At 37.5% G+C, this 19,856-nt stretch overlaps 1 protein-coding gene across 3 annotated transcripts in view; it reads right to left on the reverse strand.

Annotated features, from left to right (window-relative positions):
- Positions 1 to 17,226, reverse strand: part of rab6a (RAB6A, member RAS oncogene family) — an 82,890-nt gene extending 65,664 nt beyond the window's left edge. The window contains exon 1 of one of the 3 annotated variants that reach the window (XM_039744269.1): positions 16,177 to 17,226. In XM_039744269.1, coding sequence (XP_039600203.1) covers positions 16,177 to 16,246 — 70 coding nt within the window. In that variant the 5' untranslated portion in view covers positions 16,247 to 17,226. The remainder of the gene's footprint in view (positions 1 to 16,176) is intronic. The other 2 variants (XM_039744267.1, XM_039744268.1) reach the window with 2 other exon arrangements.
- Between the last annotated feature and the right edge of the window lie 2,630 nt (positions 17,227 to 19,856).

Here is a 19,856-nt window from a genome sequence, read left to right on the forward strand (position 1 = left end):
CAACATACACACACATCTACACATCTATAAAACACTGCAGTGACCCATCTAGTGATACAACTTGTGCCTAAATGGTTAAACTCGTATTAGGAACGAAAGGATGCCACATCGTTTGATGGAGATGAAAATGATCAACCTACAGAGCCCTAAATTCAAAGATGCCCCAAAAATCAGAGTGAAAAAATTATGTGGCAGGCTAGTCCATTTTGCCAAAATTTAATTGCAGCAACTCAAAATTGTACGCAGCACTTTGTATGGCCCCTGTGTTCTTGTATACATGCCTGACAACATCGGTGCATGCTTCTAATGAGATGACAGATGGTGTTGTGGAGGATCTCCTCCCAGATCTGGACCAGGGCATCAATGAGCTCCAGGACAGTCTGAGGTGCAACCTGGTGGCATTGGATGGACCAAAACATAATGTCCCAGAGGTGTTCTATTGGATTTAGGTCAGGAAAGTGTGGTGGCCAGTCAATGGTATCAATTCCTTCATCCTCCAGGAACTGCCTGCATACTCTCACCACATGAGGCCAGGAATTGTCGTGCACCAGGAGCCACTGTACCAGCATAGGGTCTGACAATGGGTCCAAGGATTTCATCCTGATACCTAATGGCAGCCAAGGTGCCTTTGTTAAGCCTGTAGCGGTCTGTGTGACACTCCATGGATATGCCTCCCCAGACAATCATTAACCCACCACCAAACTGCTCATGCTGAATAATGTTACAGGCAGCATAATTTTCTCCATGGCTTCTCCAGACCCTTTCACTTCTGTCACGTGCTCAGGGTGAACCTGCTCTCATCTGTAAAAAGCACAGGGCACCAGTGGTGCATCTGCCAATTCTGGTATTCTATGGCGAATGCCAATTGAGCTGCATGCTGCTGGGCAGTGAGCTCAGGGCCCATTAGAGGACATGGGGCCCTTGGGTCACCCTCATGAAGTCTTTCTGGTTGTTTGGTCAGAGACATTCACACCAGTGGCCTGCTGGAGGTCATTTTGTAGGGCTCTGGCAGTGCTCATCCTGTTCCTCCTTGCCCAAAGGAGCAGATACTGGTCCTGCTGATGGGTTATGGACCTTCTTACCAAAGTGCATATTTACCTCACACTATTTTTTGTGCTTAGCTTATTGAAAACGGGTAAAGAGGTTTGACAGCTGGTATTGATACGTAAGTCATCACACCTAATATAACAAGATTTCTACCTTTCTCCTTTGGTAATGTGCCTGAATAGAAACAAACCTTTAATGTTGATTATATGACAATTTTAGATTTGCCATGTATTGCTCTGCTATTGCCCAGTATGATATTGGTTTTTTATTTAGGTCCTCAGATTTAAAATTTTAAGAACCCATAACGCAGCGAACGGTACTAGGCCCAAGACTGATTCCTATAAAACTCCTCTGGAGAAGTAAAGAAGTCTGTTTGCAAATTACTCATTGTTATATACAGAGAATGATCAAAAAGGCATTTATGGAGCCAGTTGCAAGGTACACCGACTGAAATTTCACTGATATTCGTATTAAAATAAAAATTCTGGCACTGTGACATCACTAGGTGTGACGTGCAAGTAAGAATTTCACTGTCCCCGGTACTTATTGCAATTCTAATATAAGGTGGAAAGCACAGGCAGTATACAGTATTAAACTCTACATTTATACCTGGCGTGATGCCTAGTTCATAACTTAAGTTACTGCTGCTCCAGCCACCAGCATGTCAAATTGAATTTGATAAACCTACATGGTTCTGAAATTCCAAGGACAGCTCATATTAACTTAACAGACCTACCTGAGGGCATTAGTAAAAATGTACATTAGTGGTAACAAGTACTTAAAAGCCGGTAAGCAGTACAACCAGTGAAACTAGATTTGAGGAAGAGGACACATCATAATCACTGCTTGCTTAATGGGGAACACTGTTGGTGCTCACCTCTCTCTGGTTGCTTAATGGGGAAAACTGCTGGAGATTTCTAAGCACACGTAGGCATGGACCTGATACTTTAGAATCTCAGCTACATTTGACTGAACACCAGTATGTGCTAATTTCACCTCAACTGCTGTCCACTCTTAAAGAATCACTGTGTGGAGTCTGCTTGTCCTAATGCGGTCTGTAAGGTTTTTCTCCGAGTGTTCCTATTTCTGTCCACATTCCAAAGACATACAAGTTAGGTTGACTTGCAACAGTAAGTTCTACCTTGTTCATAAAAGGAAGTAAAAGTTATTGTAATAAGCACTGAAATGTTGCAACTTAACAGAAGACTATGATTCATGGTTGCAGGTTGTGGGCAAAAGAAAGGACTTCAATCCACAAAAACAAAGACCCACATGCTTCTTTTAAATTCTAAATCCATACGTACAAGTCTCTTAATTTTTATTTAAATTAAGTAGCATCATCTGTAGGTATACCTGCATTCTAAAACAAATGACTAATCATTTAATGTCAGAATCACATTTGTAGACAATATAATTTTAAGCAGACCAATTGAGTTTGTACAAGAGTATGTTCAGTTCAACCAGAATAGGAACAGCTAAGTCAGCTTTCAACAAGGGATGACAGTAGATGCCAGATGCAAAGAGATGAGTAGATAAGCAGCAGCAACTCTGCAGGGGTTTCCTTCTACTTGAGTGTTCATCACAATCTCAGAAACAGCCAGCCAAATGCAGTCCTGTGATTAGAAAAAGACTGTTCTTGAAAGTGAGAAGATGAAGGATATTTCTATGTGTGCAGCAAAATAGACAGGTTAGAGTCAATCAGCTAACATATGGTTATAACAGGGGTGCTTTATTTTGCCATGGAAATGGTGCAAGTACATTAGACCCAATCAAGATTCAACTGTGTCTGCAAAACACATACAGCTGTTATTGAATGAAACCACTGGATAATGGAGGTCTGACAAAGACAGGATCTCTGGGATAATATTTTTTTAATCCCACACTCGCCCATGTAAATAAATGCTTCATCCTGTGCTGCATTACCAACTGTAATCCAAAACACTGACCTAAAATTACATCCTGTGCCAAATGAATTAAATTAAGCCCCATGGGACTAGACTTCTGTATGGGTCGCTTTTCAAAGAACAGCACCAAACCCGTATCTTTAACAATACAACTGCACTCTAACCACGGCCTACAAATAAATGTTCATGGATTCTGTAACCCATGTCCACAGTACCACCACGTGAAACTAGATTTGATCAAAATGGCACACCATAACCACAGCTTGATGACCTTCTGTCTTGTTGATTAATGGGGAACACTGATAGAGATTTCTGAACAAATGTAGGCATGGACCTGATGCTTTAAGATCTCATCTGCATTTGACTAAAAGCAAGTGTGTGTTAAATTCACCTCTGCTGCTGTCCACTCTTAAAGAATCATTGTTGTAGGTATTCACATACGATCACATACATTCAGACCTATTTTTACTTTACACCTTATTAATAAGTATACAGCAGATGCTGCCTCGTAACACCCTAGACTTTGGTATAAATCCCTGCCTGGTCACTGTGTGGAGTCTGCTTGTCCTAGTGCTATATGCAAGGTTTTTTTCTCTGGGTGCTCTTATTTCTGTCCATTCCAAAGACAGACAAGTTAGGTCAAGTGGCAACAGTAAATTCCACCTTGTTCGTAAAAGCTATTGTAACAAGCAAGAACTTGCAACTTTACAGAAGACTAACTTTGTTTTAAATTTACAACATGCTGCTTTAACAACTGCTACCTGACCATAACAGGCATATTTGTTATTAGGAACTAGTACAAGCGACAGAGCATCAGAACTGCTGTGTGTATTTGTTTTGTTTACAATAAGTTTAAATTAAGGGCAAATACATTAAGTAAGCAAACATGCTATATCATCCACCATGTAGAATGATGAAGTCTATAAAAACATAGAGCCTATCTGCATCTTTATTAGGATAGGAAGGTGAGACAGCTTACCAAGATCTGTGACTCTTACACTTGCACACTAGTTTTGTCTATTGGAGGTTTTATTACTGCCACTAGTCTATACGCATTTTTCCACTGCTGGAACTTTGTTTTCAGGAATCAATGAGATCCTGCATTGAGTAGTCTCTGGGTAACTTGTGGTCCCAGGCCACAAAAAGCAATATTTCAGCCCTATCACAGATGAATCAGTTTATTCTCATCTATAATACTTAAAGCTGCACTAAAAAAAGCTATTTGCTATCTACACAGGCATGTGGTGCGGAGAGGTACTTTCACGCTAGAGTAGCCAAGAGTAGCCAATATTGTTTGCCCAGTAGTACAGAACACTGTCTGATCTTGGGATATTAAGTTCAGACAAGTGTGTCTCAATTTCAAATGTATTGCCATATTATTATTGTCAGCAGAATTAAATAATTTCTTACAGGTGTCATCAGACTAGTGAATGTACAAAAACACACACATGAATGTTTACCACATAAGTCAGAAGCACAACGTGCATTACAAGAAAAACAATCTAACAAATATTGAAAATAAATAGGTACTATCAATATTTTTACATTTTTGTTTATGGAGCACCTGCAAAGCATGATTTGCTTATAACTTATACAATACACAGCAGATTAATGAGAATGTACAATAAAACGCAGTCCTTCATGGAAACTAAAAACACATGGTGACTTAATGAAAGATAAAGTATTCTGACATTTTGTCCTACTTGACCAGCCTACCATTAGAGACAAATTAGATTTAACTTTACAAAAAGGATACGTGAAGAGGGAACAACTGCATGTACATCAGTAATGTCAGACATGTGTAAACACTGAGCTAGGTTGTTTCACCAAAAATGCTCTTACATATAAAACAAAATACTGAGTGTCTTTACCATGCTTTACAAATTAAACAACTGAATGTATTGTGAAGTAATTCCAAAACATCTGTATTGTACAAAATAAAATAAGAATAATTGCACAAAAATATATAAACATATATTGCATATGCATTTAAAGACACAGAATCTTGGAAAATCTTTACATCATCATCAAAATAATCTTTCTACAGAAATCAATGATGGTGAACACTGATGGACATTTTTAAAGACATTCTAATAATAAAATATTACTTATACCAAACAAAACCATCTTACATTCTATTGCTTTCTAACTTTGAACATGTATAGCATTTCAACATACATGAATCAAAAGATGTAAAAATAATGCTTATTGTCAATTGCTTTCTACTTAACGTTTTCCTCTACTTTTGTAAAAATTCAGCAGTGCCCAGTTTCCCTTAGTGCCTCAGCATGTGCTTATTTTGCTTAACAGTTGGTTACTCCAGGGCTGCCTTATTACCATACTTAGCTATGCAAATACTGCATTGCATTTGTCTACCTGTATCGCATAACACTGAATAAATTTCAACTTACTGGGATGATTTCAGGTTTTCCTCCCCCATAGAGCCTGTAATGGTATGCCACAGGAGGTCAAGACCAACACACCTTGTCTAGGGTCGCAGTATTTTCTGGCACTTGCTTACTATTAGCCTTTTTTCAAATGCATTCACATCTGAAGTAGTGACTACACTGCACAGCACAACAAACTCAGCCTAATGACATATTGATCTAATTGATGAAGAGATTGTTGCCAAGGTTTTTAATTATTGATTATGAAAGTTGTTGAAGCCCTAGTATTAGCTGACCCTTCTCAAATTTTTACAAAAATAAATAAATAAATAATAATAATGTTGTGCCATCACATCATAGAGCATAAAGAAGAAAAATTAAAACAAAGATGCAACAGGGGAGACTGCCCTCATATCCATGAGACAAACAAAATGACGAGTTGGTTAGGAAAAAAGGTTCTCAGTCTGCATAGACTTCACTTTGCAATAGCTAAATTTCTGTGCAGTGTATCTGAAAAAATTCCTGGATTGAGGAGAAGGTGACCACTATGATCCTCTAAGCTGTCCTCACTATTCACTACAAAATCTTGTGCTCATGGGCTTTGCTGTTCCCAAGCTACAAAGTGATACAGTTCATCATGACACTCTCTACAGTTCCTCTATAAAAGGTGGTAAGAACGAGTTGTGTCAAGTCAATTTATTTCAGTCTTTAGTCAGGCAGAAAAAGAAGCATTGGTGTGCTTTCTTGACAAAAGAGTTGGGGTTGAATTGTCCAGGAGAGGTCTTCAGATACATCCACACCAAGAAACCTGTTGCCACTGACTCTCTTCACAACCAAGCGAGCCAGTGATGAGTAGTGGGAATAGTCAGCAATTTATTTCACCATCATTTCAACTTCTTCATTCAAATTCTATACAGTTAAAATCAAAATCATCACAACTTACAAGTGATTGACACATCATTTAACTCTGAAAGTGTGTATGGAACAGAAGTAGCAATAACAAAACGCTTTTTTTTGCCTAATCCAGCTGCTCTTTAAGTTAAAACATGCAAGATTCCTCCCAAAATTACAATGAGCAATTCACATGAGCACACAAAGAGTGAGAAAATGAGATGTCACAAATTCTAAGCTCCAAAAACTCTGCTGGCACAAGCCAGCATTAATACTAACCAATTACACTGCTCAATTTAAATCTAATAAAGCTTGCATCTGAATAAGCTTGTATAAAACAACAACATTTATTTATATAACAGACGACTCCAAAAAAAAAAATCTGCAGGGGTTCCGAGGCCATGAGACCGCCCAGCCCCTCTAACCATTCTACCTAACGGACACCAATCTCCCTTCTTGCAGTTCAAAGGAGGACTGACAGCAAGCAAGCAAAGTCCTAGATCACTGTAACAGGGATACAGACACATGAAAAATGCATCTTATTTTTTTTTTTAATTAATTTTAGCAATCTGTGCATACTGAAATGTAATTTTCTTCCATGGAAAACACTGTTTTGAAAATGCCCTCTAAACTCTGTAAATTAGAAAATGCTGAGTGGGAATGGGAAAAATTGAGCTTTTTAAAAATGCTGACATTAAGTTATAATTTTCATGTGATCTGGCATGGACTTCAAGTTAAGTTAAAGTTAGAAATTTTGGTATCGCAAGAACTCTACTTGTAACTTTTAAAAGTTGTTGTACTCCTTATCTGTCCAGACATAGAACGCCGTTTTGATTTTTTTTTTTTTACTCTTTTCGCATTTCAATTTACTTCAGACTTGCTCTCTTTAAATGAAAACTGAGCTTTGCTAGTACACTGCACATCCATATTAGGCAAAAATTTCATGTTTCCATTTTGGATGACTAACTTTTACAAAATGATTTGATAAATGCACCTCATATTACAACACAAATAAACGTTTTACAAATTTTATGCAGCATGGACACCAACATCAATTGTTTGGGGAAGACTGTTTTAATGTTGTCCTCATGGCAGAGAAAAAACAAAACACCACTAGACATACAGGTAGTGGACATCAGTCGGCAAATCTGTCCTTTGGGGTGAGCTCAAATTTTACATTTTTTGATCCAATTGCTGGGTCTACAAGGGATGGAGAGATGGTGAATGAAAAATGCCTGCAAAGTGTTGTTTCCACAATGACGTACTGGGGGTGGAGGACTATGGTTGTTGCTTTACTAGTCACACTGTCAGTGATTTATTTAGAACTACAGTAAATGCACACTTAAACTCTCTGTAGCAACATGCCATACTATCTAGTTTCTGCATGGTTTGGCCAACATTTGTTTCTCAACCAGACAAAGTCCCAAATCACACTCCTAATCTGGAGAAGACCTATTCGGCAAAGAAGGTAAGTGATGCTGCCATCGATGACCTAGCTTCTATAGTGTCCCAATCTAAACTTAATATAGCTTTTTGGAATGAGTTGGAGAATGAAGTAAAATAAAACAAAAAATGTTCTGCAAATACACATATATTGTGCAATGTTTTCATGCAACGCTCATTTTTCTTCAAAACTAATCATCATATAGTATACATCTGTATATTGTTTTTTCTTCATTAGGAGAACAGAACAATGATACTCTCATGTCAATGCAACCAATTTTAACACAAATACATAAAAAAATGAATTATATATGTCTGCTCCACTAAGAACAATATTGGTAGAGTTGTATGTTTGCAGTCAACATGCCACTTAGATGGCGCAATGGTAACGTGGCTGTCACGCAGTAAGGAGATAATAAGTTTGCATCCAGAGTGCTCCCTCTATGAAGACCACAAAAAACTCAAAAAAAAAAAAAACAAAAAAAAAAACCCCTTGTAGGGAAAAAATTTAAGAAATCTTGGGAAAGGCAGCTCAAAGAGACCCCCCTTTTCAGGTAGGTTGGGCGTGCAGTGGGTGTCAAATACAATACAGTACAATACAGTACAATACATAGAACAGAATAAATCCTCAATACAGTATAAAAATAAAAATTTGAGAAGTATGGTATAAAAAGTTAACATTAGATGATGATATATAATATGATTTAGGTCCTGGAGACCTCATTCATCAAGCTGCCTCCCCCATTCAGCCATTCCACAGCTGAAATAGCACTAATCCGATGAAAGGACACCTCTTTCCCACGATCCTCCATCAGGGATGACTTTACCTTAGGCAGGCAATATACAATTTAAAGAGATTGTTATTTTCTTGGGAATTGTTACATATGCATTATTTTTACTTTTACCTTAAAAATTTTTGAAATAACAATACTTGTCCTTTATTTTCGGCCCCATGCGCGGTTACATCCATTCCTCGCAAGACGTACAACGCTGCTCGCATTGTGAGGGGAGGGGTGGCTGAACGTACGCTAAGGATATGCCGTTACATGATCTGCCTTCTTCCTGGTGTTGGCGAGCTGCACGTTTTGCTTCTCTCTTGTCGTTGTTTTAAGAGCTGGGAGCACATGATGCTTGTCTGGCAGATGCAATCCAACAACTGCTAGGGTTAGATGTCTGTGGACTTGTTTTAAATGATGGCTCACTGGCTGATCTCACGTGACCTTCTTAAAACAATACTTGTCCCTTTATTTACAGTGCCGGGTGTGGTAAAATTTTTTCTTGCAGGACGTATAATGCCGCTCGCTCGCTCGTGCGGGGCTGCTGTCACGCTGCCCTTTGATCTTTTTTAAAGCCTTTACAGCCGCTGTCCTTTTTCCTACTTTGTGTATCTGCTGCTCGCGTAGTCTCTTTCATCTCGCGGGTTTTTTAAATGTCTTCCAAGAAGATCAAGTATCGTAGCCTTGCTTTTGCTTTCCAGAACAGGACTTTTTATATTAGAGAGATATAGCTTTTGTATGCAGTGGGTATTTTCTTTATATTCCTGTGTAGAGTTTTTTACCGAGTATTGTTAGTTTTCCTCTCATAGCCAACAAAAAATAGGGGTTACAATAAATGACAACATGACGGGCCAGAATTCCTACCCGAGTTGGTTTTGGCTTTGTGGCCAAGGATGCTGGCATATGTATTAGCTTGATATGTGACCCTGAACTAGATAAGCAGGTTATAAAATCAATATATTTAAAATCCCATTAAGCCAAACTGCTTGAACATATAGCAAAAACAGCAGTTTTTGAAAACTTTCATATATTTTAAAAATCAGGTTTAAAGACTTCAAAATAAAAAGTTTGACTTACAGATTTTAATCTTGTATTCTAATAAAATCACAATACTAGCAACCAATCCTCTAAATAAAGCCTTGTATACAACAAAGCCCGGGCCAGAAGTTAACACTGGAAAGTGACATTGCACCACTGAATTACCTTTCTTAAATTTCAGCATATTGAAATAAATACATTTACAGACAAATCATTTAGGAGTAAAAAAAATTATCTGAAATCATTACCACTTCACCTCAAATGGCTACTCAAAGACCTTAATCAACAATGCCTTTGAAACAAATGTTAAATGCACAAAATAATCTTAGCTTTTCAAAAGTACTTGTTAGGGGGGTAGATATTTAGGTAAACTCACCATTAAAAATGATTTAAACTTACTTAAAAGAATATGTCCCAGAAATAAACTAATTATTTTGGACAATACTATTTTCTGATAAATCCAAACTCAGATTTTTCGTCATACAATAGCTACATTCAGAAAAAAATAATGAACTCTTATGACCATTATCGGCTTTTTCCACTGTTTAGCAATTTTCCTGAAGGGAGGATTTACCAGAACATTCTCACACTTATAAGCAGTAAAATATTGCTTTACCTTTGATGTTACTGGCTAATGGAGTTAAAGCATATTGAATACTGAGAAGTCAGGTACTCAAACAACATATCTACAGATGGAAGCAGCTATTTTGAAAAAAAAATGCAAGAATGAGTTTGAATTTGCAACAGATCAATAAATGGCATTAGCCTCAAATTCCAAACATAAAACTGACTTTGGAACTGGCCTCTCATAGAGTGTGAGAGAGAGGGGGTGGGTTTTGGGGGAGATTTGTCAACAGTAAAAAAAAAAAAAAAAGCCTACAATGAGGAGGTCAGCATCAAAACTGTACCATGGAGCAATAAAAGAAGGTGGTCACTTTTTTTTTTGATCATGTGGACAGCCAGGTGGGTGTGAATCATTTACCTGGGGAATAGAAAGCAACGATGCACTATGGGAAGAGTCAGGTCCTGGCATTCATATTGATATTACTTTGACATGTAACACCTACCTACAAAATGCTGCAGACCATGTACAACCCTTCTTGACCATGGTATCCCCTGATGGCAGTGGATTCATGGATTCTTTCAGTTGGATAATGAACCCTAGCACACTGCAAAAACTGTTTAGGAATGGTTCGAAGAACATAAGAAAAAGTGCTGATTTGAACTCCAAATTCCCCAGATCTAAATCCATTTGAGCATAAGTGGGAGAGGCTGGAAAAACAAGTCTGGTCCATGGAGGTGCCATCTCGCAACTTACAGAACTTACACGGAGATTCCACTAATATCTTGCTACCAGATACCACAAGACACCTTCAGAGGTCTTGTGGACTTCATGCCACGATGTCAGAACTATTTTGGTGGCAAGAGGACCACCTACATAACATTAGACAGGTCATTTTAATGTTGTTGCTAATCGCTGTATATTATATAGTTATCACTTAAAATATCAATTTTAAATGTTGTTTTTGCAGCCTTATTATAGGATTTCTTGGTCCAAGCAGAAGCAGCAGGTAAATGAAAATTAAGAAAATGCACACAATTCATTATTTTTGTTGAGGACATTGATTTAAATTTGTTTATTAGATTAGGAGAGGTGTCACATTAGACACAAATGACAGTGACATTGAAATATAAAAAGCATGCCTGCATTGTTTTAGACCCAGACAAATTAGTCAACAGATCATCTGCCATGGCCCAATCAGCTACTTGTATAAAGAATACTATGGAATGGTACTAGGACTTGAAAATACCTTTAAGAGAAAAAGTTATGTTTCATTTATACATGGTCTTTTCACATTTGAACTTTAAATCACTGCATGGCAATTGAGTCGCTACAGCAAAGTATCGCAATGCATCAAATGACCAGTCCTTTCAGTTGCAGAAAATCATGTATTATAAAACTTCAAGATAAAATGCATGGTTATATGATATAGTTCGCCAACTAATTTGTTTTTTTGCTCCAGAGCTAAGTATACAATTTGATATAATTATTTAAAATACACAATGTTACCATGTTAGACAGTATTTAAAAGCTTTAACGGGGTTGAGTAACTTTCCCGGTATCACGGAAATGAACTCCTATACATGCTCAGTGCTTCTGAAGAAATATGGAAATTTAATTGTTTCTGAAAGATGAAATTCTTTTACAATATTTGATAAAAACTGTGGGATTATTCTCCCATTAAGCCTTGTTCTTAAAGGGTTAAATATATATTGGATCTATAAGTAGAACTGATAATTCATTTATCATTCATACTGATGTTATAGGAAGGCCAATTTTTGCACAGAAACTGGTGATATTACTATAAATGTTTTTCTCTGCATGTCTTTGGAAAATTAGCAACAAGGACCACTGGGGTACTACTTTACAAAAATGAATAAATCAAGATTAAATTATCCTTTATTAACAGAATATCAGTTCAATATTTCTCTATCATTAACTGCCTAAAGAAAGATTCAGCCTGATGATTCTTCCAATTACAATTTTGACAAGAACAGGCCATTCATTCCAACATAGTTCATCAAACCATAGTCACTTTCTGTAAAAATATCATGAAATCACATTCACCTTAAGAAATAGTTTCTAATGCCAGTAAGACATTTACCTTCATCCAATTTTGTTAAAAAAGCATTGCCGAAGTAACAGCTGCCGTATATTTTTCTAATACCCCCCATAACTTTAAACTCTTCTATCACACCTCCTCTTAACAGTCGCTTGCTTAGAAATTGAAAATATTCAGCTATTTATTGTCTTTCCTCACAGCTTTTACCAAGAAATCTTAGAATTAGTTTAGCCACAATCCTTGACTAGTTTTAAGATGGTGACTAAAACAGCACAAAATACTACATAAGCAGCCTTAACAATGCACCCCTTAATTTATTAAATAACCTCCCTACAGTTGAATGCTAATCTATTTTTAACAGTATGCATTTTTTAAAAACACAATACGATTGTTCAAATGCATAGAAATTATGAAAAGACAAAATATACATTTTGGAATCTTGCTCCAGATGTTTCTAAAAATAAATCAAACCATACAACACAGGTGTTACTTTAAAAACATTTTAAAATCTGCCTGCGCCCATTCACTGGTCAAAAGCCCTGTTTTCAATTCAAAAACCCAATCTCGCTTGAATGAACTTGTTTGTGCAGTGCTCCAATTTTCCGGAAATATTTACTTGACAATATTTTAGCAAAAAACACATTTGTTTTGCATCCTGTGCGCATAGGTCTAAAAATATAACATGCGGATTGACATGTGGATTATGCAATTAATGTTCACTTTAATGTTGGATGCTGTTCTCATTTGTAAACCTGCTTAATCCAATTTATGAGGCTTTCCATACAATGCAAAACTGAAGCAACTCAATGCTTAACTTCAAGAACTTCTGTTGTAAATTAATCCAACTTCCATTCAAGATTTGCCATAACCCTTCTTTTGACTTTGGATGCTTTTTGTTACTTTCCCTGTTCAAGCTCATCAATGTCTGACCCCTCAACTGACAAATCTAACAATGTTAGTTAGTGTTCCTCTTGCAGACTTTCACTGCAAGTAGGTCTTAACTGTTTGCATTTTATTTAGGCGCATAATCCTACTAAAACAAGTTTTTGCCAGGAAGTTATTTTTCCAAAGATATAAAATTATTTAAAATCATTATATATTTCGGGGTGGCACGGTGGGTAGTGCTGCTGCCTCGCAGTTAGGAGACTCCCTGTCTGGAGTTTGTATGCTCTCCCCGTATCTACGTGGGTTTCCTCCCACAGTCCAAAGACATGCAGGTTAGGTGCATTGGCGATCCTAAATTGTCCCTAGTGTAAGCGCCCTGCCAAAGGTTTGTTTCCTGCCTTGTGCCCTCTGTTGGCCAGGATTGGCTCCAGCTGACCCCCGTGGCCCTGTAGTTAGGATATAGTGGGTTGGATAATGGATGGATTATATTATATATTATATTCTCAACTATCATCATTCAATTAGACCACATCACTTAATCCATTGATTGAACTGCACCTTAAGACCATGAGCGTGCTGGAACCGTGTGTCACTGTAAATTGCAAGTAGGCATCATTGTACTACTCTCCAACTCTCTGTCTATTTTATTAGTTTTTTGAAAAAGCAAAAAATTTACATTTTTTTAGCCATCACTTATTAAGGTATGCCACTTGTTGTCACTGTAAGCTGTATTGTCTGTACTTACTGCAACATCTTTGATTTTGTCTTTAGTCATATGTCTTTGTGCATTAGAGTTGACAACCAACGAATGCTCAGCTGAAAGTACAATCTATAAAGTGCAACAAGGAATAAAGGAACTGGGTATTTTGGACCTCACAAAAAGAAGAGAAGCTTATCTGATTGATGTCTCATTATTGTACCATGACAAAATAAAAAAAAGAAAAACAAAAAAGGCAGAGAAGGTCAGCTCAGTCAAGCAGCATATGACAGACCGCAAAAAAGGAGGCAAGCACAACTGCACTGTCCCTAAATTTAACATGTCCAGTGATTTTCAGCAACTGCAGTAGGCGAGAATGACATTCTCTAGGACTAGAAGTTGCATAATGTGACATTGGCTTTAGGTCTTCCATTTGTCCATTTTCTTTAAATTTCATTAAGATCACTAGATCATCATATTTTAAAACTCCAGTTTGATATGCTTGTACTTGCAAACTATATCTTTTTACATATAAAACTATGATTTCATGCCTGTCAAAATGGGTTAGTTTAACCATTTCCAAATCCAAGCAGTTGAGTTTATTATCTAGTACATCATATACTGTACTTGTGAAACTGCTCCAGTAGCACACCTGGTTTAGCTAACTACATCCTCAACAATTTGAATTAGGTGTGCTGCTAGTGGAATTTAACAAATACATAGAGTGGCTGGGCCACTTCAGGGAGATGTTTAGGAACTTAAGTTTTACTGTTTTGCACTGGCCATCTAACAAGATATCAATAATGCTTTACTAAACACAATATATTCCTGTTACTTTTTATATCAATGTTTTTATTTCAGTCAGTGTTTATTTGTATTAATTGTAATGCTGAAAGGTGTTTTCAAGACCCAAAACACTTCATATCCAGGTAATTAGTATTAAAAATGTTTTATTGGGTGGTCTAAGACTGTTGCACACCATTAAGACTGTAAATACTTAAAATATTGGTCACACACAAATAAATCATGTCAGTGTCCAATGTTGCACTTTTACCCTATAACCAATTGAGGAACAAGAAATAACCAAGTATTTTTATTTATATATTCAGCTTGAAAAATTCAAACCATACCATTTTAAAATTAATACTATAATAACGCAGCTCTCCATAACACAAAGTGATCTAACACTGCACATTACTCTCAATAGAATCACGAAAAGTAAAAGATGTTAAAGAACACACACCTGAATATTTTACGGTTTTCAGCTGAAGCCATTTGGAGGCAATACACACCAACCTATTCACAAGGTAATTTAGAGTGTAGGCACATTAAGTAGCACACATTAGGAAACTGTTCTTTGACTGAAAAATCACGTCATCTTAGCTGACTGTGGACTAGAAGACAGGCAGCAACAGTAAGCAGCACTTGGCTGAGTCATAACACTTCACTAAGTGTGCAATAAAAGCTAAAGGAAACGACCAACAACTCAGAGTTACGCACGTACATAACAAATAAATAGCGCCACATTTAGAATTGTTTGCAGTTAAAAAGAATTGTCTTTAAAAGTTTTTTTCCACATTGATAACTACCAAGAAGTTAAAAGTAATCGTTCCTAAAAAAATATGAGATTCCAGGTGCAGAAATACGCGCAAATGACCACTACTAAAAAGTATGGAAATTCTAAAAATAAAACACGCTTACTGAATAAACATTGAAGTCAAGGGTAAAACTAAAAGCCAGAAAAGGTTGAGAACCGTTATCATTTTGATTAACACATCATTACTGAAGACCTTATGCACTGTTGTATAAATTCAAGGCCGTTATGAAAAGGTGTCGTTATATTTATTTCAATTCCACTGGTTACTGTATATACCATCTCCAGCCAAGTAAATAAAAATGATGACACTGATGGATGCTATAGTCTCCGAAATGAGACGTTCATTCGTTCTGTAGGGATGCAGGACTGCGGCGAGGGCGGGTATCACCATACTGAAAATAACTTGATTAATATTTTATAGCGATGCAATATTATAGTTAGGTGTTCGTCGTTGCCACTACATCTCACTGTTAATGCCTCTTTAGTCTTTCAGTCTTTCCTTCATATTTTATGTCAAAATAGGGTTTCATAAGTGAAAAGAACACTCCGCGCGGTTACCCCTTTAAAGCTTTCACATGCATTTTTGAACATATTTATGATATAATTAAACAGGCAAACGCAAATTATCAAATTTCTTCTGAAGGAGAGCAGAGCAAATATGCCGCCGCATGTCTTAAAATAAACTGCTCCAATATTCAAGAGAAAACAAGTGCCTTGAAAATAAAGGTGGAAAGTAAAATGATGACTGTAGCAGTATCCACAAGGAACCAGTGGTGTTGCTGCCTACAGGTCTTCAGGAATAGAGTGGCAAGATATGTCTCGATATATCGCAGTTTTAAAAACAAACATATAAACACCAGATAGAAAGAAAACTGCCTGACACTTACCGCTTTGTTCGCCCAGGAAGACCAGTTTAAATTTCCTCAGCGGGTTGCCGAAATCACCTCCTGTGGACATGACTGAAACGACTGGGAGGTACGACAGCGACTTGTATGAACAGGGAAAGTTGGAAAGCTGTAAGTAACCACGGCGACTTTATACCGGGTATGTATAAGCAAAGTGTATTCCGCACTCGGCCAGCTGCCCCTTCTCACTCGCAGGAGAAAAGAGATAAAACACTAGACGCAGACGCCTAGCCGTCTGCTCAAATATATTTCGTTCGGCGTCCGTCTCAGTGCAGAAGAATCTTCTCAGTATTACCTCACCCTCCTCCACACTGTTACTAAGGGGAGCGCTCTCGCCACACACTAGCATGCTACCAGACAACCGGCCAGTTCCGGCCAAGCTGGCATACAGACGGCACTCTTGGCCAATCAGAGCTCGAGCGACATCTTGAGTGTGGCTGTCTAGGCGCGGTATTCGAGCAGCATCTTACTGCGAGTGTATTTTATATTAAGTTGTATTTAAACATTCCTAGACGTTGCTACAAATATGTATGCGATCGGTGTCACTTTATTTACCTTATAATTTCACGGCAGTGTTTTCAGTAAACCGCCGCGAGAAACTTTCAAATCTGAATCAGGCAGACCTACTTTAATGGAGTGCCTGAAGACCAAGTTAGTGATGCCCTAGTACTGTTATGAAAATCGACTAAGCACGCTTAAAAACACTCGATGTACTGTACTTGTAAACAAATATTTAATTTAATGGTATGGGCTAAAGGCTTTCTTAGGTGTACACTCATCTAAACCCTAGGCTGTCATCTAATCAGAATTCTTTTAAACATTATTGTTCAGCTAATGATTATCATTTCTTTACGGGGCATTTGCATCTTTATGACATATGCGGATAGCCAGATTTAGATAGTTTTTCTGTCTGTTTAGCTGCTATAATTAAACCCTGTTTTACATGCTACTCTAAAAGCAACAAACGATATAGTAAAATAACATTTACGATTAACAGGAGAATAATTTAGTATCATAAACGATGTCAAATTCGACAGAGTAGACTCTACCAGCATGGCTCATTTCTGGGACACTTTCGGAATGCGCAATCTCACCAAACCCCGCCAGACATGACGTTTACAGTTTATTTATGGTTCTCGCTTCAGGAAGAGTACAATTTCTGACCAATGACATAAGGGGTTGGCAAATATTATGCCTGTGTGGCCAATGAGTAATCTATGGAGGCGGGGCCTCCGGTCTGATCAGGGTTGGTTGATGCTCGCGGCCGCCACGTTACCTTACCAGCCTACATAAAAAACGTCATTCGAGAACTTTGGACGGCTTTTGCCATCGTCATCAGCAACCGATCTTTACCTTGCAAAGTTGTTTTTTATAGGGCTGTGTTGGAAGACTTTTTTATTTTAAATTGACAGAAAATTATGTCAGTGCTGTATTTTGTGCGGAGGGTATGTGTGAGCTGAAGAATCATTCTGTTTTAAAAAACATAAAAATATACCGTGTAGGCCTTGATTGGCATATTGATGTATTAATATATGGGATAGAATGACTTTTATAACCTAGGATTTGGAATTATCATGTTTTGGTGTAAGCAAATCAAAGGATTTGTGCCATGTTTATTGAAACGGTTCCTGCTTTTCATAGAAAATGCAACTGGAAAAAGAAGTTAAGCTTGTGTCAAATTAATTTGCAGAATTACAACCATTGTGCATTTTGAAGTGTGTTTTAAAAAGGTGTGACCTGATGCACTGTTGCAGCAAGTATGAAGTTCAGCTCCCTTACCATACTTAAGAAAGTATTCAGACCCCTTCACATTTTACATATTTTGTTATGAAATCATTTAAATTATTTTTTTTCTTTATCAACCAACACCCAATACCTCACAATGACAAAGCAACAAAGGATATTTTTGCAATTTTATTAAAAATCAAAAATGATACTGCCTTGATACAAGTACTACGATTCTTAATACATTGTTGAAGCATCCTTTGGCAGTACAGCCTGAATTCTTTTTAGGTACTGTATGTTGCGGGAAGCTTTGCATACATGGATTTATGTGTTTTTTGCAGGTCCTCTCAAGCTCTGTTGGGTTGGATGGAGACCATCAAGTTGGACCACTCAAGTCTGGGCTCAACCTAGGCCACTCAAGGACATTTCTAGAGTTGTCTGTCAGTCACTCTGGTTGTCTTTGCTTTGTACTTAGGCTCATTGGCTAGTTGGAAGGTGAACAACCTTAGGTCCAGAGCGCTCTGCATCAGGTTTTCATAAGTATCTCTGTACTTTTGTCTGTTTAGCTTCCCTTTAAACCTGACTTGTTTCTCAGTTCATATTGCTGAAGAGCAACCCCACAACATGATGCTGCCACCACTGTTTCACTATTGCAATGACATTATGCAGACGATGAGCAGTGCCTGATCTCCACCTGCCATGTCACTTAGAGTTGAGGCCAGACAGTTCAATTTTGGTTTCATCAAAACAGAGAATCTTGTTTCTCAGTAGTAAGAGTTGTTTAGGTGCTTTTTTGCAAACTCCTGTTCTCCCCCTTTATAGATTATATATGGCATATTGTTCCTGGAAAGTTCCTACACTTCATAGAGTCATGTGAAAAGTAAGTACATCCTATGGAAACTGTTGACTTTTTCAACATATTTGAACAGGCAAACATTGCCTACAGATAAAGGAGATATACATGAACAAATGACAAATTAAATTGACATGGTGCATTCAGTCTCATAATCTAAATCCACAAAAGTGTTTCTCCACGTGAAGTGGTACACTCCTATATTTATCACCATGTCAAATCCATAAATCCATAAAATTGGTATCAGGTACTCCAGATTAGGTACCAACTGTTTTAGGGAGTAAGCAGGTGTCACCTGTCTTATTTAAAACACATGTATCAAGGGTATTGTGTTCTCTGTGCTACTGATGTGTGTGGAAATCATCAAGCCAAGATCAAAAGCGCTCTCCACAACCCACTGAAAAATGTTGTAGATGCCTAGGAGTCTGGCCAGAGATTTACAATGATTGTTAAATTATTTCAACTCAATCATTCCACTGCAAGGAAGATCATCTACAAGTGGTGCAGGCTTCAAACAACTGCTAATTTGTCCAGTACTGGTCAGCCCACCATATTTGGCCCATGAGCTGACCACCTGACACTAAAAGAAGTCTCCAAGAATCCCAAAATTTCATTATAGGATCTGCACGTGTGACGTGTGCTAAAAAAAACTTTTAAAAGCTTTAAAAACAACATAGTCAGACTACAGTTTTACATTGAACATACAGGCGGAGACCAGGTCTTCTTGAACAATTTGCTCTGAACAGAGGAATCAAAGATACCTTGGTTTGGACACTAACGATAGATATGTTTGACACAATCTGAAAACAGCATTTCAGGAGAAGAACCTTATACCAGCTGTGAAGCATGGTGGTGGAAATATTATAGCTTGTGGTTACTTTGCTAACTCTGGGCCTGGGGGTCTTGCGGTTATTGAGTGAACTATTTGCTCTGCATCAAAGTGTGCTTGAGGAGAATGTGAGGCCACCTGTCTCTAAGTTGAAGTTAAATAAGAAATTGACTTTTCAACATGATAATAATCCAAAGTACACTAGCAAATCCACCAAGGAATAGCTCAAAAAGAAGACATGGAATCAGGGCTCTT

Source organism: Polypterus senegalus, chromosome 2 (genome assembly GCF_016835505.1).
Source record: "Polypterus senegalus isolate Bchr_013 chromosome 2, ASM1683550v1, whole genome shotgun sequence".
NCBI lineage: Eukaryota > Metazoa > Chordata > Cladistia > Polypteriformes > Polypteridae > Polypterus > Polypterus senegalus.